At 36.5% G+C, this 23261-nt stretch overlaps 1 protein-coding gene across 6 annotated transcripts in view; it reads right to left on the bottom strand.

Annotated features, from left to right (window-relative positions):
- CCDC171 (coiled-coil domain containing 171) overlaps window positions 1–23261 on the bottom strand; it is a 355460-nt gene that overhangs the window by 205163 nt on the left and 127036 nt on the right. For 4 of the 6 annotated variants that reach the window (XM_061199072.1, XM_061199071.1, XM_061199074.1 and 1 more), the window contains 5 exons: window positions 12874–12980; window positions 11026–11115; window positions 9977–10177; window positions 7246–7413; window positions 5504–5692 (listed from right to left, as the gene is read on the bottom strand). In XM_061199072.1, the coding sequence (XP_061055055.1) occupies window positions 5504–5692; window positions 7246–7413; window positions 9977–10177; window positions 11026–11115; window positions 12874–12980 (755 nt within the window). The remainder of the gene's footprint in view (window positions 1–5503; window positions 5693–7245; window positions 7414–9976; window positions 10178–11025; window positions 11116–12873; window positions 12981–23261) is intronic. The other 2 variants (XM_061199076.1, XM_061199077.1) reach the window with 2 other exon arrangements.

Here is a 23261-nt window from a genome sequence, read left to right as displayed (position 1 = left end):
GCCTAAGAGACCTCTGGGACAACATTAAATTAAGAGACCTCTGCACCAACATTCAAATCACAGGGGTCCCAGAAGAAGAAGAGAAAAAGAAAGGGTCTGAGAAAATATTTGAAGAGATTATAGTTGAAAACTTCCCTAACATGGGAAAGGAAATAGTCAATCAAGTCTAGGAAGTGTGGAGAGTCCCAGGGAGGATAAACCCAAGGAGAAACACGCTGAGACACATAGCAATCAAACTGACAAAAATTAAAGACAAAGAAAAATTATTAAAAGCAACAAGGGAAAAGTGACAAATAACATACAGAGAATTCCCATAAAGTTAACAGCTGATTTCTCAGCAGAAACTCTACAAGTCAGAAGGGAGTGGCACGATATAGTTAAAGTGATGAAAGGGAAGAACCTACAACCAAGATTACTCTACCCGGCAAGGATCTCTTTCAGATTCAATGGAGAAATCAAAAGCTTTACACACAAGCAAAAGGTAAGAGAATTCAGCACCACCAAACCAGCTCTAAAGCAAATGCTAAAGGAACTTCTCTAAGTGGGAAACACAAGAGGAGAAAAGCACCTACAAAAACAAACCCAAAACAATTAAGAAAATGGTAATAGGAACATACATACCAATAATTACCTTAAACATGAATGGATTAAATGCTCCAACCAAAAGACAGGCTCACTGAATGGATACAAAAACAAGACCCATATATATGCTGTCTACAAGAGACCCACTTCAAACCTAGCGACACATACAGACTGAAAGTGAGGGGATGGAAAAAGATATTCCATGCAAATGGAAATCAAAAGGAAGCTGGAGTAGCAATACTCATATCAGATAAAATAGACTTTAAAATGAACTATGCTACAAGAGACAAGGAAGGACACTACATGATGATCAGGGGCTCAATCCAAGAAGAAGATATAACAATTATAAATATATATGCACCCAACTTGGGAGCACCTCAATACCTAAGGCAACTGCTAACAGCTATAAAAGAGGAAATCGACAGTAACACAATAATAGTGGGGGACTTTAACACCTCCCTTACACCAATGGACAGATCATCCAAACAGAAAATTAATAAGGAGACAGAAGCTTTAAATGACACAATAGACCAGATAGATTTAACTGATATTTATAGGACATTCCATCCAAAAACAGATTACACTTTCTTCTCAAGTGCGCACGGAATATTCTCCAGGATAGATCATATCTTGGGTCACAAATCACGCCTCAGTAAATTTAAGAAAATTGAAATCATATCAAGCATCTTTTCTGACCACAACACTATGAGATTAGAAATCAATTACAGGGAAAAAACTGTAAAACAGCACAAACAAATGGAGGCTAAGCAATACACTACTAAATAACCAAGAGGTGACTGAAGAAATCAAAGAGGAAATCAAAAAATACCTAGAGACAAATGACAATGAAAACATGATGATCCAAAACCTATGGGATGCAGCAAAAGCAGTTCTAAGAGGGAAGTTTATAGCAATACAAACCTACCTCAAGAAACAAGAAACATCTCAAATAAACAATCTAACCTTACACCTAAAGGAACTAGAGAAAGAAGAAGAAAAAAAACCCAAAGTTAGTAGAAGGAAAGAAATCATAAAGATCAGAGCAGAAATAAAAGAAATAGAAACAAAGAAAACAATAGCAAAGATCAATAAAACTAAAAGCTGGTTCTTTGAGAAGATAAACAAAATTGATAAACCACTGGCTAGACTCATCAAGAAAAAGAGGGAGAGGACCCAAATCAATCAAATTAGAAATGAAAAAGGAGATGTTACAGCAGACAGCGCAGAAATACAAAGCATCCTAAGAGACTACTACAAGCAACTCTATGCCAATAAAATGGACAACCTGGAAGAAATGGAAAAATTCTTAGAAAGGTATCACCTTCCAAGACTGAACCAGGAAGAAATAGAAAATATGAACAGACTAATCACAAGTAATGAAATTGAAACTGTGATTAAAAATCTTCCAACAAACAAAAGTCCAGGACCAGATGGTTTCACAGGTGAATTCTATGAAACATTTAGAGAAGAGCTAACACCCATCCTTCTCAAACTCTTCCAAAAAATGGCAGAGGAAGGAACACTCCCAAACTCATTCTATGAGGCCACCATAACCCTGATACCAAAACTAGACAAAGATACTACAAAAAAAGAAAATTACAGACCAATATCACTGATGAATATAGATGCAAAAATCCTCAACAAAATACTAGCAAACAGAACCCAACAACACATTAAAAGGATCATACACCATGATCAAGTGGAATTTATCCCAGGGATGCAAGTATTCTTCAATACACTCAAATCAATCAAAGTGATAAACCATATTAACAAACTGAAGAATAAAAACCATATGATCATCTCAATAGAGGCAGAAAAAGCTTTTGAAAAAAATTCAACACCCATTTATAATAAAAACTCTCCAGAAAGTGGGCATAGAGGGAACCCACCTCAACATAATAAAGGCCATATATGACAAACCCACAGCAAACATCATTCTCAATGGTGAAAAACTGAAAGCATTTCCTCTAAGATCTGGAAGAAGACAAGGTGGCTCACTCTCACCAATATTATTCAACATAGTTTTGGAAGTTTTAGACACAGCAATCAGAGAACAAAAATAAATAAAAGGAATCCAAATCAGAAAAGAAGTAAAACTGTCACTGTTTGCAGATGACATGATCCTATACATAGAGAACCCTAAAGATGCCACCAGAAAACTACTAGAACTAATCAATGAATTTGGTAAGGTTCCAGGAAACAAAATTAATGTACAGAAATCTCTTGCATTCCTATACACTAACAACGAAAGATCAGAAAGAGAAATTAAAGAAACAATCCCATTCACCATTGCAACAAAAGAATAAAATACCTAGGAATACACCTACCTAAGGAGGTAAAAGACCTGTACTCAGAAAACTATAAGACACTGTTGAAAGAAATCAAAGATGACACAAACAGGTGGAGAGATATACCATGTTCTTGGATTGGAAGAATCAATATTGTGAAAATGACTATACTATCCAAAGCAATCTACAGATTCAATGCAATCCCTATCAATTTACCAATGGCATTTTTTACAGAACTAGAACAAAAAATCTTCAAATTTGTATGTAGACAGAAAAGACCCCGAATAGCCAAAGCAGTCTTGAGGGAAAAAAAAGGAGCTGGAGTAATCAGAATCCCTGACTTCAGACTATACTACAAAGCTACAGTCATCAAGACAATATAGTACTGGCACAAAAACAGAAATATAGATCAATGGAACAGGATAGAAAGCCCAGAGATAATCCCATGCACCTATGGTCAATTAATCTATGACAAAGGAGGCAAGGGTATACCATGGAGAAAAGACAGCCTCTTCAATAAGTGGTGCTGGGAAAACTGGACAGCTACATGTCAAAGAATGAAATTAGAACACTCCCTAACACCATACACAAAAATAAACTCAAAATGGATTAGAGACCTAAATATAAGCCCAGACACTATAAAACTCTTAGAGGAAAACATAGGAAGAACACTGTTTCACATAAATCACAGCAAGATCTTTTTTGATCCACCTCCTAGAAGTAAAAACAAAAATAAACAAATGGGATCTAATGAAACTTAAAGAGCTTTTGCACAGCAAACTATAAACAAGACGAAAAGACAGCCCTCAGAATGGGAGAAAATATTTTCAAACGAGTCAACAAAGGATTAATCTCCAAAATATATAAACAGCTCATGCAGCTCAATATGAAAAAAACAAACAACCCCATTAAAAGATGGGCAGGAGACCTAAATGGACATTTCTCCAAAGAAGACATACAGATGGCCAAGAAGCACATGAAAAGCTGCTCAACATCACTAATTATTAGAGAAATGCAAATCAAAACTACAATGAGGTATCACCTCACACCAGTTAGAATGGCCATCATCAAAAAATCCACAAACAATAAATGCTGGAGAGGGTGTGGAGAAAAGGGAACCCTCTTGCACTGTTGGTGGGAATGTAAATTGATACAGCCATTATGCAGAACAGTATGGAGGTTCCTTAAAAAACTAAAAATAGAATTACCATATGACCCAGCAATCCCACTACTGGGCATATACCCAGAGAAAACCATAATTCAAAAAGACACATGCACCCCAGTGTTCATTGCAGCACTATTTACAATAGCCAGGCCATGGAAGCAACCTAAATGACATCAACAGACAAATGGATAAAGAAGATGTGGTACATATATACAATGGAATATTACTCCGCCATGAATAAGGAACAAAACTGGGTTATTTGTAGAGACATTGATGGACCTAGAGACTGTCATACAGAGTGAAGTAAGTCAGAAAGAGAAAAACAAATATTGTATATTAACGCATATATGTGGAATCTAGAAAAATGGCAAAGATGAACCGGTTTGCAAAGCAGAAATAGAGAGACAGATGCAGAGAACAAACATATTGACACCAAGGGGGGAAAGCGGGTGGGGGGGAGGGGTGATGGTGGTGAATGAATTGGGAGATTGGGATTGACATATATATACTAATATGTATAAAACAGATAACCAATAAGAACCTGCTGTATAAAAAATAAATAAATAAAATTCAAAAAAAAAAGAAAAAGGAATAAAAAATTTAAAGTGAACAAAAAAATAAATAAATAAAAATACAATAAAATAAAATGTGGTTTCCTTTTTTAATTAGACTTGCCAAGATAAGCATGAGTGGATCAAATAAAGACGATAAATACTGAATCAAGTATGGGAAAAATATACAGCCTTCTGGTTTCTAAGTATCTTATCTTGAGAACAAGTGACCTATTATTAAATTTAATACAAAAAAATAGTACACACTATCTTTGTTATTCCTCATTGGGCAGGGATGACAGTTAACCATATAAATTATGTTGACAATATTTTGTACTGGAAAAAAATATGGTTCTGTTAACTATCCATTATTTCTGTTCTCAATCGAATCCAACATAGAGGACATATTATATCTCACAGACAATAGTTTGCTACAGGGTCTACAACTACAACTCTAGTCCTTCAACAATGTTAGGCGGTATGACAAATTTCAACCCCACATGAATTAAAATGATGGTTCACAAAGAAACCCCACGAATGGAATAAGCTGGATCAAAGGATATCTACACTAAAACAGACAATATTTCACCAAAGTTTCTTAACCTTTATTTCTAAAATAAGGGAAATACAATTTTAGTATTTAATTGATCCACGTATTCTAGGATGTTTTAACCAGAAACCCATCTACTTCCAAACTTAAATAAAAGACAATCCGTAATACACCGGAGTGCACACGTGCACACAGGCCCATTTGCGTGTGTGTGTGTGTTTGCATGATCACATGTATGTGTACCTAACAAGCAAGTTCTGTGTGGTTCTCCAAAGTTGTAACTGACTTGGCATGGGTACTGAAAGAAAACACTTGGAAGTAAAAGGTTGAGCATTCCATTTTAAAGCTCTTTGTGGAAGTAGCATACCTGTGCCCTCTTCTGTACCTCCAGGAGGAGTTCGGAGTACTGCAGCTCCAGTTCCTTCTTTTGCTTGTGCCAGCAGCTCTCCTGGGCTTTGATCTGCTCTGCCACTTTGTTAAAGGTGTCTTCCTGGGTTTGCTGAAGCTCTCTCATCGTATCAGACTTGTTTTTACAGATATACTCTAGATGACTTATCTAAATGGGGAAATGCAACAAATAAGATAGGCTCACAAACAAGTCCTTTGTATCATCTCCCCCAAAAGCTATTCCAGAATTTTCTACTACATTTTATTCCTTAAGATCATATAAAAGTTTTAAGTTAAAATGAAAAAAAAAATTAAGAAACAGGAATTAGTAGAACAAAATTATATTTTAGCAGAAAATATGTGAATTGCATGTATAGATGACATCTATTATTTTTCTCTAATAAAGTTACTTATTCTAAAATCAATTTTACTGAGAAAATTAAGAAGAATATTTTAACCTCTAGAACCAAAGCTCAAGCTGTTCAGATATCTCAATGGGAAAGGAAGTATTTAAATGAGATTTACAAATCTACAAACATTTTACATATAATAAAGCAGAATGTTCCAACCATTTTCTATTTCACATTCAAAACACTGGAGAGAAAATCCTCATCATCTAACGTGTATGACAATTAATGATGTTTGAAACTATGAAAAACTATTAAAACACAATACCATCTCAGAGGATTAAAACATGTGCTCATTTTCATTATCAGTACTTTTCAAATCCGTTATACACACAGTCACAATCAAGATCAGCATCTCCACTTCTCACAATTTATTCCCTCATTTCCTCAATCCTACTTCTCAGTGTCTATGATTGTTTGCCAATTGGACCAAGACAAAATGCTCTTACTCTAAAACTGGGCCAAGATGCTATTTCATTACTTCAACAGAAGTAATGAAAAAAAAACTTAGGGAACAGTTTTTCTCTCTGTGTCCCTTAAGAGCAAATGTCACTGCAACTAAGATCTGGAAACTACATCACATAAATACAGTTCTGACTAGTTCAATAGACCTGGGATAAGAATCAATACCTTTAATGGAGGAATACATTGGACTGCTAAGCCACTTTCATTTTCAATAACCAAAACAAGGTTTTTAAATTCTTTTTTGGAAAGACTGAATTCCTAGGTTTGTGAATGATAAAAGCACCATAATAGTCTACTGTTTTCTCCTACAATATATCCTTCTTACATTCTAAAGCACTGAATGGGTTTTGCGATATACAGTTTGTTATATTACAAGAAATGTCATAAACATAATTTTTAAATTTTAAGTGCTTTTAAAGTAACACCTCGTTATTTCCTGAGCAAAGAATTTTAAGATCATGTTTTGAATGACTGTATCTTGTTTCTATTTTATGCTAACATAAAGAGTTGGTTTATTAATGTAAATGACTAAGTTCTTTGAATTGCTTCATCAGTAAGATTAATTTATTTTCTTTTAATTAGGTCCCTGTGGCTAACACTGGCTAGCAGTATTAGCATGTCCTGAACAGAAAGTGGAGCTCAGAGACTTCATACAGACTTCAGTCACATTTACATGCCCATAGCAATGGCATCAAACTGAGTTGTAGACAAGCCATAATTAATGGTATTGAATTATTAACACTCAAATTCTTTTTGAAATAAGATGAATGTCAGCCTCTCTTAATGATACTGTGATGTGGACAAATGTCACTGAATTTAATAGAGGTATCTGGTGCCTGAGGACAGTTACCTTCTCATTAGCCCTGTTGAGGTCTACGATCAGAGTATCAACATTCTCCTGCAAAACTGCACAAAGCTCAGACCAAGAGAATTTATCCAGCATGCCTTCTGGTTGTTTTATGAGCACAGAGCCTGCTATCAAGTGCTGATACAAGGTATGGAGGAAGGTTAGCTTCTCCTACGAGAAAAAAAGAAATTAATTCCAGTATATAAACACCGTAAGAAGTAAAACACATAATATACATGGTGAAGAATTTATTTCAAAAATCCTAGAAAGGAATGAAGATACTCAAGTATCAGAATATTGCCATTTTGGCAACTTTTTTTACATTCAAAATTAAGCATCAGACAGAAACTTGAAATTGCTTACATTTAGTTTTCAAAACCAAAATCTCAAGTCTAGAAGCTAGAAGACCCGGGTTCTGACACCAGCTCTGCTACTGCTAAGGACGTGATCTGAGTAAGTGTCTGTTCAGACCTCACCTTCCCCAGCTGTAACATGAGGTATCTGGACTAGTTGTTTCTAAGCCCTTCTAACTGGAACTTAGTATGGTAATTCTATAATTTCATATTTACATTTACCACAAAAGATGTTATTTAAGTCAAAAAACCAATATAAAGAGAAGAGCATTACCCAACTCTGTTGAAGAAAAAGTTATACCAATATCTGTACTTTACATGCACACAAGTATTCAGCTTTCCTCCTCCTCCAGAGATTCCAGTTTACTTACCACTTATAGGAAATCTATCCCAAGCCCCTTAGGCAAAGCAGACAGTGATATGAAAGAGATGGAAGATGGACTCATTTTTCTTCCCCACTTAGAAGTTCATACTGTATTTGGCACACTGGGCATTTGTAGGTGTTTAAATATTACAAAGTTAACAGTCCAAAAAATGGACATAGCTGCCCAAGATATACTTTCAAAACTGTCCAATTAAAAATATGTAAAAAAAATCCTTTAAAATTATATTGCCATTGTCATAGCTAAACCATCCATTGTTTAATCACCTAGAAACTCTACACTGTAAATTCAGTAAAAAGCTGATCCCATCTTGAACACACAAGGAGAGTTTACTTACTAAAATGCTAAATGGCTCTTTCTATAAGGCATTTCATCTATAAAGTCAAAGAATGGAACTCAAGACAAGGTAATTGTGAAGCTGCAAAATGAGTATTTTATGTAGATAAACTAAGTTCCCTCAAGATTTTTTAACAGATCAGCAGGAAAACTTTTAAAAGAAGAAAATTTAAGAGGAAAAAAATAGGAATTCTAATCTTCCAGATAAGAAAAACTGAATGTAGTATATGTAAAGGTTTTATAGTTAGAAATTGTGGTGAAAGTTTTCCAATATATATAAAATTGTGCATCTTTAATTCTCCCTGTATGTCACCTTAGTTTTTTTCCAAATATAACAATTTAAAAACCAAAAAATTTGAATATGTAGTTACATCCACAAACTTGAGTTAGGATATCAGAAGAGTCTTCATAAATATGCTATGTCTTTTTCTTTTTTAAGCAATTAAAGATGTCTTTTGCATTTTCAACTAAGTTGAGATGTTTAAAAATCTTATTAAATATAACTAACCAAACAGAATATTCAGGCACTAAAAATCGTTCCTCTCCACATTTTGCCAAGTGATCTAGTTCTTCCTAAAGGGTAATTCACTGTGTTGCCATCATGTCCTTTTTGCTTGGGCTGTGATGAACCGTGCATGATAATCATCCATTTGGCGTGAAAAGAGAATCTCAAGATCCAAAATCAATTCACACATGTTGAACCCAACCACAATGCTGTAGACATGCTGACTTTACAATACAGTCAGGCTTCTAGTTTCCTTTACTTTAATCATTATCTGATGTGTAGAACAATTCCAGCCCCTTCATGTGGACACAATTTAAATCCCAGACTGTAAGAAGAGTGGAAAGAATGTTTCCTTTTTACTCTCTTGGCATTCATGTTCGTATTTGTTGGAGTAATGAACTCAATATGCAGGATGACTCAGATAAACTAGCTCCACACTAGCTAGACTAGCTCTACCTCCCATGGGTAAAAGAAAATATAAGATAACAATTCTACTCACACAGGCTCATACAGTTATATAAAAGTTTGTCATAATATTTTAAGAAGCCATTAATAAATTAACACAGATAGGTAACCCTCAAGGGCATCCAAATAAACTTTTAACTTTGTGGGACTTGTATTTTTCTAAATTTTGTTTAATATCCTACAATTATAAAGAGTAAGGTGACTGTCTATTAAAGTAGATATTATTCCTGTTTTGCAAATAAGGAAACAAAGATGTGGAGAGACCAAGCTATGTGGCTTGTCCATATTCACAGTTTGTAAATAAAAGTACCTCTATCCATGTCAATTCTTTCTGATTACAAAAAAGATTCTTTCCACCATGGCAGGCTACTCAACTACTGAAATAAAAAATAATTTTGTCATTGGCAAACAGGACTGTTAGGAGCATACCTACTTGAGATCGGATGTTCTAATAGAGAAAATTACTTGTACAAATGATAAAAGGGTTAAACTATTTTATTTCTCTCACAAAATAGGATCATACAAGAGTAATGGAATGATTTTGCAGCTGGCATGAACATTTCAAAATAGCTCAGAAGAATTTTTTGAATTAAATCAAATAAGAATAAAAACAGACACTTGACAGATGTAAACTTCTAAAACTGAGATAAGTGCAAGGCCTTTCCTGACAGTCATCTTGTCTCAGGTAATACCTCGGTATCCTTATGGAAAGTCTGGGAAAGCTTCTGCAGCTCACTTTCAGATTGGGCTGCTCGCACCTTTTCTTTCTCCCAACAGTGCAGCACATTTTGTAGTTCCACTTTTAAAGTGCTTATTAGAGCCTCTCTGTCTGCACATTTAGTGCGTAAATGACTTAACTCTTTATTGACATCAGCCAATTTATCCTGAAGGTCCTGTTGGAGACACCAAATAAAGAGATTGTATGAAGATGATAACATTTAAATATAAAATGTTAATTACTTACTCCAAAAAGCTCTTTGAAAGAGCTTTCCTTTCAACTCATTATAAGAATATAACTTGGTAGCCCAAAAACTTTTAAATAACATGTAAATAACATTTTAAAAATAAATCTCTTACATTTACTATAAGAACATTTACTTCCCAATGACATTCCAAATACCAATAGAAATCTCAAATACATGACATAAAATTCTGCTGAACTATTTACTCCTTACCCTTAACAAATTCTATTCAAGTATGTCCATGACAAACGACATGAACCAACACCAAAAAATTCCAACTCTGAACGTTGGATTAGTACAATTTTGCAAAGATGTAGTACATAAGACCAGCACAGAAAATAAAATAAACTGTTGCCCTAGACCTTAGCCAGGTGTGGTCACAGCCCACTACTAGGCATGATGTACTAAAAACAATGGCTCCACCCCAAAATGATGAAAACTGACTCCAAATACTGATGTGCTATGTAAAATATGTTGAATGTGTATCTAAGGCTGGATATCAAATCTTAAATCATTTTTTGAATCTATGGTAGTATAATTAAATCTGGGAAGTGAATTTTTCCTTTAACCAAAACAATTTCCAATCAAGTTTTATTTTTTTAATGAAAAAACATTTTTCTTACTTTGACCAACAAAAAAAATATTTTTTAATTGTATCTAAACATACTTCATAAAAAATAGGAAGATATATTTTCAGATATCTCTACTTAAAAATATTCCCTAAATAATTATATTTGTTTCTTAATAAAAAAGGAAAAAGTTATTCTAAATCACAATACCTTTATATTTTTAGCGTGAGAGTCTACCTTCTGTTTGGTAGACTCAAGTTCATTAGATGCCTTTTCCTTAGCATGATTCATGTTGCTTAGCTGATGAAAGAAAATGTAAGTAAACTTTTAAAATATTTTTCAACGGTGGGTAACTCAAAAGCTAATCTTTAAATGTTTTTTATGCAATTAGTTAAATACAAATTTTTTATAGTAATCCAGAGACTTAAAAAATTATTTCTTTTGGTTAACTATGTAATTTCTGTCCCAAGTTCACATGGCTAAAAAGAAAAGAAAGCATTCAAGCTTAAAATGTCGGTAATGTTATTGTGTTTTTACTAGATATCTGGATAAAGTATTTCATTCTTACTGTAAACAAATATAACTTTATTCTTAAAATCCTACTGGACCAAAATGCCAGAAGCAGTGGTATCTATACAGAAAGAAAAAAGGACAGACCAGAAGACTGTTCTTTCTACATCACGAGAATATTCACTGGTCTCTCAGTCCATATGACAACTTCAGGGTCGGTCACATGCTGCCCTACTGGGAAGGCTTGTGGCAGGTCATCAGTTGGTCCTGCTCCGCTTGTGATTTATTTTCTTTGACAGTTCATTCTTCTTTCTGTCAGACTGCTCTTTTTGCTTTCTTTGCAGCCACCCCTTGGTCTCCCCACTGCTGTCTCTGGCACTGGTTCACAACAAAGCGCATTACTAAGCCAAAGCCTGCTGAGTCGACTTTTCAACTGTGCTGAGGATCATGTGACATTCATCCTCCCAAATAACAATTCGCTGTGGGTAATATGTTCCTAGTTACCCCGCAGCTTCCAGACCTAGGCCTCAGAAGAGTTTCATAAACTACTAACAATACAGGTTGTCTTGTCTCACTGAGAAAGAGTTAGCAATGTTTGCTCTTTATAGAAATTTAATTATTTCAGTAGTCACTTTCTTTTATGCCTTTTGAACAATTACAATTACAGAGGGCATTAAGAAGACTCACTTTTCCTTCTTTATTCACATTAGCAAACTAAAGTAAAATATGCCTCTTCTTATGGGAAATATAAGGGTTTCAAGGCCTTTGTATTACATAAAAGCAACAGATAAACAGAGGGATAAACACTAAATTCCATGCTATTTGGCTTGTCTTTGGTTGGAACAACTGTTTGTTGCTTTGCTAACTAATTGTGTTTAATGTAGTTACTTCATATTCTCTAATTTAACAAGATGTAACTAAATAGACTCTTCAATTTTTAAAGCACAAATTCATAAAACATTTTAATACCCAAGAAAATTATCAACCCACAAGTTAAACAATACAAAAGAGAAGATAAATAAAAGCATGAGCTTTTTCAATCAGGAAACTAAAAACCTCCAAGCTACATCAAACAGATATTTGTTTTTAAAACCTTCTAACGCTTTACTCCCTTTAGAGAATCACACTAATTTCTCTCTTTTTTATTGACTCCTACAATTTGTAAAACTCCTAAGCCAAAATATTGACAAACCCTAAATTTCCAGTACCTATTCCAAATTTCATAAAAACACATTAACATTTAAATATAACACATGTTAACTAAATGAATTGCACAGCTCTTTTGTTAAATTAAAATAGACAAATTATGAAGACCAAGAAGTGACAGTCTTTATAACTTTGAAAATAGTAGTGTGACAGAAGAGAAAGTGAGACCCGACTTTAGGCCACACTTAAAGAAAGAACAGTGACAGACAACTTGTTATTTTTTGTATCTGTGAAGCTGTCAAATCAACATTCCCAATACTTTTGACCTTTGTAACAAGCAAGTAATACGTACTGCTGCAGGCCGAAGGCTATGTGTGTGGAGCCAAACAGTGCAAGTGTTACCTCATTAGATGCATCTTCCAGCTTGTTCTGGTAATCTGTCAAGGTACGCCTCAAACTCTCAAGGACAACAGGGAAGCTGGGAGGTTTATCTTTGTCCTTGTGGATGCCTAGAGAAAAATACAGGATGAAAATATACCGTTAAAGTCGCAAAGGGACAAAAGCTAAGCAAACAGTAACAGAGATATTACAATTAGATATAGCTGAAAAGACATCATGATACACCGAGTAGAATCTTATTCTCCTAAGTATACTGCTGTATAGCCCTAGTATTAATAGCTTTTCTAAACAAGTGATCAAATTAAGTTCATAATATATCAAGTCCAAATTTATGGCTACTTTGTACCTTACTATGCCCACCTTGTAGTTAGCAGTAAAGCTCTTTTTTTTTTTTCCTATTTCCAAGGTAACTGAAGTATTTGTACACACCTGTTATCCACCAATTAAATAAACAGTCTACACTAAACACTGTTTGGGGGAGTTACATACATTTACTTTGGTCCTTGTGTCAGGTCTGTTTTTCTTAAACAATAATTTCTGAACCCAAGGGCACATAATTTTCTGTTATGCTTGGAAATAATGTTCTTCAATCCTTAAAATTCTCAAGTTACAATTTGAAATAAATAATAAAAATACTATTATCTACATAGGCCACATCATGTTTCAATTAAAACCCTTAAAACTGACACTCATTGTAAAAATATGAGTATTTCCATATTATGCCCTCAAACCATTTTAATTTAGGTAGGCCATAAGTTAGTTGAGCTAATCAAGATCACATGGTCAAATGTAGTTTATTTAATTTTTTTTAAAGATTTATTTATTATTTATTTATTTATTTTATTCATTTTTGGCTGCATCGGGTCTTAGTTGCAGCATGCAGGATATTTGTTAAGGCACGCGGGCTCTTCGTTGTGGTGCGTGGGCTTCTCTCTAGTTGTGGCGTGTGGGTTTTCTCTTCTCTAGTTGTGGCGCACAGGCTCCAGGGCACGTGGGCTCTGTAGTTTGCAGCACTCGGGCTCTAGTTGAGGCGTGCGAGCTCAGTAGTTGTGCACACAGGCTTAGTTGCCCCTCAGCATGTGGGATCTTAGTTCCCTGACCAGGGATCGAACCCTGGTCCCCTGCACTGTAAAGCGGATTCTTTACCACTGGACCACCAGGGAAGTCCCTCAAATGTAGTTTAAAATAGTAATCCAAAATAATCAAAAGTTTAGTTTCAAAAACCACTTTGAACTGATTGCTTATTGTACTACTCATTAACTGTTAAAAATTAAATAGCAAATTTTAAAACATACTTACTAAAATTACTTTTATTTGCCTATATTTTCTCCCTATCATATTTTACAATCTTAATATTAATATCGATAAGAAGCATTCACAATACCTTTTTTATTATTCATTGATTCATTCATTCAACTAATTTAATGCATTCCTACTATGTATTAATCCTAGGCATTAGGCACATGGAGGTAGATAAGAATGGTGTAGTCTCTGTTCTCATAGAATTTACAGTCTAAAAAGAGGAGGTAAGATTGTAAACAAATAATTACATAAGATCATTCATCCATTCTTCAAGTATTCAGTTGCTGGAACTTTGGGGAGAGGAGGGACAAAGGCAGTAATACAGGAAAGAAAGAATGAATAAAGGGGGAAAAAATGTTTGGTTAATAACAGAACAACTTTATTCATATCAGAGTATTAGTGATAATTATTATTTTAATTTTGGACAAAATGTTATTAATAAACTTATTACATTCACCAAAGTATAATTTAAACACTATCTGAAGTATGGGTACACCTTAGATTTTCTTAAACAGAAGAATAATAATTAACTTAAAAACCAAAAGTAATATGGAAACAACATATATCCCAGCTGGGGGTGGGGGGTGGGGGGGCGGGAAAGACAGTGCTCTCAGCCGTGAAAATGAAGGAGACAGTACTCTTTGTAATGACTGTGAGTTGGAGAGACAACTCATTAAAATTTTTGTTAAAGGTCTTACCAAATATATTTTTTAAAAATTGCTCTCTTGCACAAGATAAAAAAAGTGTAATGTATAATTCTTTTCTTCTGCTACTACACAAGTAGGTCATGAATAAACCATTCGAGGACACCCAGGAAATCTTAGCTTATACAATAAGGGAGAAAACTTGCTCTTAGAAATCCAGAAGAATAAAATCATCATAATATGGGTGTTGAGGAATAAGGAGACAAAATGCCCTCTCCTTACTGACTCATGCACATCTTATATTCTACACAAAAAAGTTTCTTTGCCTGAAAATGCTTTTACAATAAAGTTCAGCTGAAGTACAAAGTATGCCTTATGTCCCACCCACATTCATTATAAAAAGAAATATTTACTCGTCCCTTAACATGAAGAAAATATTTACAAATAAAAAGAAAGGGTCGCTCAGGACCCAGGAGCTTACTGACTAAAATTTTATTTAACCTAATAATATCCTAATCACTGCACTATTGCCCGCAAAACAATAAACTATTAAAGCTATACTATCAGTGGATGGTCTAAAACCTCACAGTAAAGATTAAAAAAATAAAATAAAATAAAATTTTAACAGTAGTCATAAATAGCTTTTCAAAGGTTAAAGTCCAAATGAAGAACAGAATGTGTCAGGATGTGTCATTTATACTTCAATTACGCCAACTCAAAAATCTTCTGAGTTTCTCTGTCCCTGTCCCTATACACGTGTGTCTCTATACATGGGTGCCAGCCTATACTTTCACATCACTGCTGCCTGTCTCAGTCTCTTTCTCACTTTTAAGTACGTTTCAACAAGATATACCTTGGCAAATCTTTTCTTTGAATTAGTAGCCCACAGGAGGGAGTGAGGAAGAAGAACAGGTCCCAAACCTTCTATTTAAATGTTCCCTTTTGGACAATCTAAAAAACTAAATATTTTTAAATGACTCAAATAAACCACTGTTTTTCAAGATGGTGTTATCACCTCAGTAACCCACAGTTCCACAGGAGAAACAGTAGGTTGTGATGAATGAGGTGAGTCTATTTCCTCCACCTTGTCAACCATTCTCTTATCTACTTCAGTATCCTGCAAGACCTCAATTATTAAGAAATAATGGACAGAGACTATAAAACAAAAGACTGAGCTTTTTTTAAAAAAAAGATATCTGTTGTAGAACATGAGTAGTCACGTTCATCCTCAGAACAAATCGGAAAAAAAGAAAAGAAAACCCTGTTGTTTAATGCTGATTTTTAATCATGTAATAAAACACAGAAAATGACATTCAAATGGGTTTTTCACCTGAGAAAATCTACATATTTAATACACTGATGACTAAGAAAATTCTTTTTTCATTCTAAAAGCACTGAATATAAACATTTTGTTGGCAGTTATACTTTTCAAACTCAGACTACATTCCATATATTAACTTGTCTTATTCACTGAGATCATAAACAAACATCTTCATTATCTTGCAAACACTGGTACCCATTCTAGAGTTTTTAAGGAAAATGACTCATAACTTCTCTAACATATGGATAGTATTTATCATGTAAATTCTGCTCACCCACCTACTCTGTCCCCAGGAAGAGTCCAAAAAACACTTCCTTTACCAAGGTTTGAGAAATGTATTGGTGGGGGGAGCCTCAGCATCGTTGATGAGCTCTGTATGGCTTGGTAGTAAGCATCTAGGCCAGGTAGCTGGAAAGCCATGGATAACAGTGGGAAATGGTGCCACAAAGCTGGGTTCCCTGAATTCAGTAGGGATGCTGGAATCTCAAGTGACACAGGCCAAGTGGTAGCACTTAATTTTCAGAGACAAAATGTACATGGTTACCATAATGGGCAGTGGATTCAAAGCAATAAACAAAATGGTTTTACCCACAGAGACCGCTGGCTTTGGCTAACTGATCATGGTGTTCCTAGGACTAAAATAGGCACTCTACTTGAATGTTACCCGATCTGTATAAGTAGAAAAGCTCTGGGTCTAATTACCAGAACTAGGAGTTAAATCAACACAAAAGACAGTCTTGGCCCTCAACCAGTTCTCAGTCTTGAGCTAGTTCACAGACCCAGTGTCCCTAGAATAAAGAGGATGGATCCTCTTTAGGAATCCTAACATACTGCCAAAAGCTTATACTGTAAATCTTTCTCCTAGCCTTCCTCAAAGAAACATACAACCATTTACCCGGGTGACCATGTACTGAAGAAGGGGAGTTTCTCACACATACCATGGATAACTGGACACTGGATCGGAACTGACACTGATTTCTGGAGACCTAATGTGCTATTGTGGTTCACTAGTTAGGTAGGAGTTTACAGAGGTCAGTTTTGGCTAAGGTCTATCTCCACTGGGCCCAGTAGGTACCTGAACCCACATAGTTATTCCCCCAGTTTGGAATGCATTGTTATAAAAGACAAATGCAGAAACTGGCACAATGCCCATAGCAGTTACCTGACCCATGGAGTGAGGGATTTACAGAGGAAAACAAAACAGAAAAAAAGCAATTGGAAGTCACCAAAACTTTTACCTACCAAAACAGTAAATCAAAAATAATGCCACATTCCTGGAGAGACTGCAGAGATTAGCCCCTCTGTTAAAGAGTATAAAGGGGTGGAGATTCCAACCACATCAGCATTCAACTCATCTATCCGGCCAGTGCAGCATACAGATGGGTCTTAAGGAATGATAGTGAATTACTGTAAGCATGATCACATGTGACTCCAACTGCAGCTGCAGTTAAAGATGTAGTTTCATTGTTGGAGCAAATCGATACATTTCCTGGCAATTGGAAGGAAGCTATTTCTTCTATCCTTTTAGTAAAAATCACCAGAACAGTTAGTTTCTGCTTGCAGGGCCAGCAATCTACCTTCATGGCCCTACCTCAGAGCTATATCAACTCTAGCATAATCCAGTCTGTAGAAATTCTGATCAACTCTTCATTCTGGAAGACATCCCGTATTCCACTTAGTTCTCTACCAAGTTGATGATATCATTCTGACTGCTTGAGTTTAAGCAGGCCAAGTTTGGCAGATCCTTACAGGTGAATGATAGTGTAAACTTTTAGGATTTTGGAACAAAGGAAGCCATCCTCTACAGATAACTATTCTCTTGAAAATCAGCTTTCAACTGGCTACTAGTCCTTAGCAGATACTGCATTCATGCCCACCAATTTAGCACATGACCTGTGTTGCCCATCATAAAATGTCTGATTCCCCAGCCCATGAACTTGGGCATGCATGATATCACTCTATCATCAAGTGAAAGTGGTATATACAAAACTGGATTCAAACAAGTCCTGAAGGTACAAGTAAGTTGCATGAATAAGTAATCCAGATTCCCATGGGCCTTATTCTTGTTACATTGCTTCTTCCCTCTTAACCTACACCCTGGACCCATGGGAAAGTTCCCTATAACCAGTTGACTAATGGGGGGAAGGGGGCGGAATGGGCTTGTTATATAGATGTTTCTGTATGATGCGCTGATACTACTCAAAAGTAGACAGTTGTGGCACGACAGCCCTACTCAAGGGTGGCCTTGAAGGACGGTGGTGAAGCAAAAATCCTCCCAGTATGCAGTAATGGACCCAACCATCATTTTGTCTGGAATGAGAGATGACCAAAGGTACAAATATACACTAATTTGGAGGTAGTAGCTAACAGTTTGGCTAATGGTCAGGGACTAGAAAAGAACATTATTGGAAAACTGATAACAAGGTGGTCTGGGCAAGAGTGTGTGGACAGACCTCTCCAGATGGTCACTGTGCCCAGATCAACTTAAGTAGAGGAGGATCTTAACAATCAGGAGGACAAGATGAAGTATTCTGTGGATGTCAGCTAGCATATTTTCCCAGCCACCTTTGTCCTTGCTCATCTTTGTTGCCCCTACAACACAGGAGCCATGGCAGCAAGAATAGAGGTAATGCATGGGCTCAGCAACATGGACTTCCATTCACCAAGGCTGATAGGATTACAACTCCTGTTAAGTGCCAAATCCACCAATAGCAAAGACAAACACTGAATCCATGATATGACACCACTCTCTAGTGGCACATCCAGTCACCTTGTGGCAAGTTGATTATACTAAGTCATTTCCATCATGGAATAATCAATGTTCATTCTTACTAAGGTAGACACTCTAGAAAGACATTTTCCTTCCCTGACCATAATATTTCTGCTGAAATTGTCATCCATGAGTTTACAAAATGTCTTATTCACCATTATGTATTCCACGTAGCATTGCTTCTGACCAAGGAACTCATTTCATAGCAAATGAAGTATGGAAATTGGCTCATTTTCATAGAATTCACTGGTCTTACTATGTCTCCCAACACTCTGAAGTAGCTGGCATACAGAATAGTATAATGGCCTTTTGAAGATTCATAGCACTGGCTGGATGGCAACATTTTGTGGGACAAGGATAATATCCTCCAAGATACAGTTTGTGCTCTGAGTCAGCAATCAATATATGGTATGTTTCTCCCATAGCCAGGAATCACAGGTACAGGAATCAAATGTTGGAAATGGGAGTGGCTTATATTACACCTAATGATCCACCAGTGAAATGTCTGCTTCCCATCCCAGGAATTGTGGGCTCTATTGGTCTAAGTCTTAATTCCCAAGGAAGAAATGCTTCCACCATGGGACACAGCAATGGTTCCATTAAAAATGGAAGCTGACACTGTCACCTGGTCATTTCTGGGCTCTTCATGCCAGGAAACCAAAGAGCAAAGAAGGTTCTTCTATACCAAGACAATTGGTCTTGCTTACCAAGGGAAAATTGGTGGTAAGAAAGAGTATATCTAGAATACAGGACATCCCACAGGACTCTCACTTGAGTATACTCAAGTTCTGTGATAAAAGTTGATGGACAAACAATCCCACTTCTGGGTGTATATCCAAAAGAACTGAAAGCAGGGTCTAGAAGAGATATTTGTATATCCATGTTCACAGAAGCACTATTCACTATAGCCAAGAGGTGGAAGCAACCCAAAGGTCCATCAGCAGATGAATGAATAAACAAAATGTGATAAATACATACAATGGAGTATTATTTGCCTTAAAAAGGAAGGAATTCCTGTCATATGCCATGTCATGGATTAACCTTGAGGACATTATGCTAAGTAAAATAAGCCAATCACAAAAAGATAATATATGATTCCATTATATGAGGTACCTAAAGTAGTCAAATTCATAGAAACAGAAAGTAGAATGGTGGTTATGAGGGGTTTGCAGGAGGGAGAAAAAGCGGTGGTTAATTTTATGTGTAAACTTGACTGGGCTAGGGGCCCAGATAGTCAGTTAAACATTATTTCTGGGTGTGTCTATGAGGCTATTTCTGGATGAGGCTGACATTTGAATCAGTAGACTGAGTAAAGCAGACTGCCCTCCCCAACGTGGGTGGGCCTCATCTAACTCACTGAAGGCCCAAATAGAACAAAAGGCTAAGTAAGAAAGGATTCTTTCTCTCTGCCTGACTATCTTCAATTGGGACATCAGTCTTCTCCTGCCTTTGGACTCAGCCTCAGACTGGAACTTACACCAGGGTCTCCTGTTTCTCAGGCCTTCGGAGTCAGACTGCCTCTCCTGGGACTCCTGATTTCTCAGCCACCTTAATTGTGTGATTAGTTAATGACCTCATTAGAAATGCTGAGCCCTCTTAGTGCAGTCACTTCTTTGGATTTCACAAACCAAAGCTATAAGCATGATGAATTAGGACACATTTGGTTTGTAAACCTCAGTGAATTGGGAGGTGAGGGAAGCAAGAGAGAAGAAACTGGCAAGTGACACCAAAGGAGACCTGTGTGCTGCAGGCATCCTCAACTTCTCAGTAAACCATGAACCTCTAATTAAAAGGTACCAGCCACAGGGTTCACAAGGACAATTAAAATTCTCAAGAAGATACTAGATCTAGGCAATAATCCTTTACTAAGGATAGAAAGGAGGAGCAAGGAGAGGAAAAGTACCATTTGTTGTCCTGATTTTCCTAAGAACAGTCCCTGAAACTGCCCAATTCCTGGGTGATATGCACATACCTAAAGGCATCAAATGCTGTTGCTATTATTTCCTAGGGTGCTTCAGCCTCTCCAGTAGAAAGAAAAAGAATACATCTGGAGTATTACAAATGATTTCCTCAAGGAAGGAAAGGTTGAAGAGGGTTGGAGGGGCTCTGTCTCAGTTGACACAAAAGTCAAGCACCCTAAGGAGGATCCAAGATTGAGTCAGAAGAAAAACTTTCTTTCATGAACCTAATGAAGGAAAAGTCACATTCTATATGTTTGCTAACATCCTCAGGCAGAGGTAAAACTATAGTAGAAGAAATACTTGAGGCAGAAAGACTACATGGGTTCAAAGTGGGAAAGGATTTCTCCCCATACACACTCTAAGAATTTCCATCAAAAGAAATATGAGCAGCTGTAGTGTGTCAGTTTTAGTGGAAAGTAGAATGCAGAAATAGGAAATAAATGTCCCTAGTTGAGTAAATTGAGGCTACCTTGTCTAATAAAAGTAGGCAATCAAGGTGACATTTCTATAACCCATGAAAGACTGTACATCTTTTCCAATGAAGATGGAAAGTCAATCTTCCTGGTGACTCCTTATGGATTACCACCCAAAGGGCTGCTAAAATTTTGAAAGAGATTCCATGACTACCTTTACAACCTCAAAAACTATAATTTAAAATAGAACTTCAACCTATCAATTCATTCATGCTTTTTCATTCATTCATATTCAATAAATATTCGAGTGCCTCCTTTGTGCCAAGTACTATTCTACCTGCTTAAAATCCTTTAGTAAATAAAAGATACAAAGATCCTTGCCCTCATGGAGCTTGGATATTGTGATGGTCAATTTTATGTGCCAACTTGACTGGGCTAAAGATATGCCCAGATAGCTAGTAAAACATTATTTCTGGGTGTGTCTGTGAGAGTGTTTCTGGAACAGATTAGCATTTGAATCAGTAGACTAAGTAAAGAAGATCTGCCCTCACCAATGTGGGAGGGCGATATCCAATCCATTGGCCTCCCTTATCCACCCCCTACTCCTATCCTCTCCTCCTCCCACCCCAACAGAACAAAAAGGCAGAAGGGAAAATTCTCTTTTTTTTTAAGCTGGGATTTTCATCTTCTCCAGCCCTCAGACATCCTGCTCCTGGTTCTTGAGCCTTTAGATTCTAGAACTTATGCCAGTGGCCCCCAGTTTCTTAGGCTTTTGGACTCAGACTGAATTACATCACTGGCTTTCCTGGTTCTTCAGCTTGCAGAGGACAGATCACGAGATTTCTTAGCCTCCATAACCATGTGCAACAACTCCTATAATGTATCTCCTCTTGTGTGTATCTATATATATCTTATTGGTTCTGTTTCTCTGGAGAACCCTGACAACGCAGATATAATAATAAATGCACCACATAGTCTGTTAGAAATGTTGGACACCAATAAGTGCCATGGGATAAAACGTAGAGCAGAAAAGGGAGAGAGGTAGGGAGGCAAGCAGCATGGGACTGGGTAGTGGGTAAGCTTCAAGGAGAAGGTGAGATTTGAGCATAGATTCAAGGAAGATAAGAAAGAGAGCTATGCTGATATATCTAGGTGAGGAACTTTTCAGGTAAAAGCAATGGTCAACACAAAGGCCCCCAAAGCAGGAGCTTGCTTGGTATGGTCAAGAAACAGCCAGAGGACAGAGTGGCCCAAACAGGGAGAGGGATGGGGAGAGTAGTAGGAGGTGAGGACAAAGAAGTGATAAATATAGGGGTAGACCGTGTAGGGTCTTGCAAGTCATTGCCCGCAATTCGGTTTCTACTCTTAGCAAAGCGCAGAGCCCAGCGAGCTTTACAGGAAAGGAATGACATGCTCTAATTTAGGTTTTCTAATGCTCATTCTGATGGCTTTAGAGAAAGAGACCGAAGGGGAACAAGGTGGAAGCAGAAGAGGGGGAGGAGGTGTTGGAGGCACTAGGAAACAAGGTGTAAACTGTCACACTGATTTCTGGTGTAAAGATCAAGTTAAATCCTCTAAGTAAATAAATTCCTGAATGTCTTAGACTAACTGAAACTTCGCCTTATCTGCTACATGAAGAGAAACTGATGAGTTACTCTTGCTTCAGAAAGATTTCTTCATGTAGAAGACCACAAAATCTGAAGAAGACAGGAAATAGAACACCTGGCAACTGCTGTCAACTCTGGACTAAAATTCATTCAGAAAATTAGCTTTCATTCCTACCATCTTAAAGAGCAAGTCAAAGAAAAAAAAGAAAAATTTGTAAACATCCCTCTAAATTTCTACCATGGATTATTTTTCCTGAAATGGAGGGGGTCGGGGGCGGTAGGTAGAGTATATATTGAACTGAAAGGTATGAAGAGGTAATAAAAGGGGGTAAGGTACTATGGCCTACTTGCCATAACTACAAAACAGAGGATC

The sequence above is a fragment of the Eubalaena glacialis genome, chromosome 9 (genome assembly GCF_028564815.1).
Source record: "Eubalaena glacialis isolate mEubGla1 chromosome 9, mEubGla1.1.hap2.+ XY, whole genome shotgun sequence".
Lineage (NCBI taxonomy): Eukaryota > Metazoa > Chordata > Mammalia > Artiodactyla > Balaenidae > Eubalaena > Eubalaena glacialis.
The sequence above is the reverse complement of the archived record's forward strand: the minus strand, read 5'-3'. Positions and strand labels throughout refer to the sequence as shown.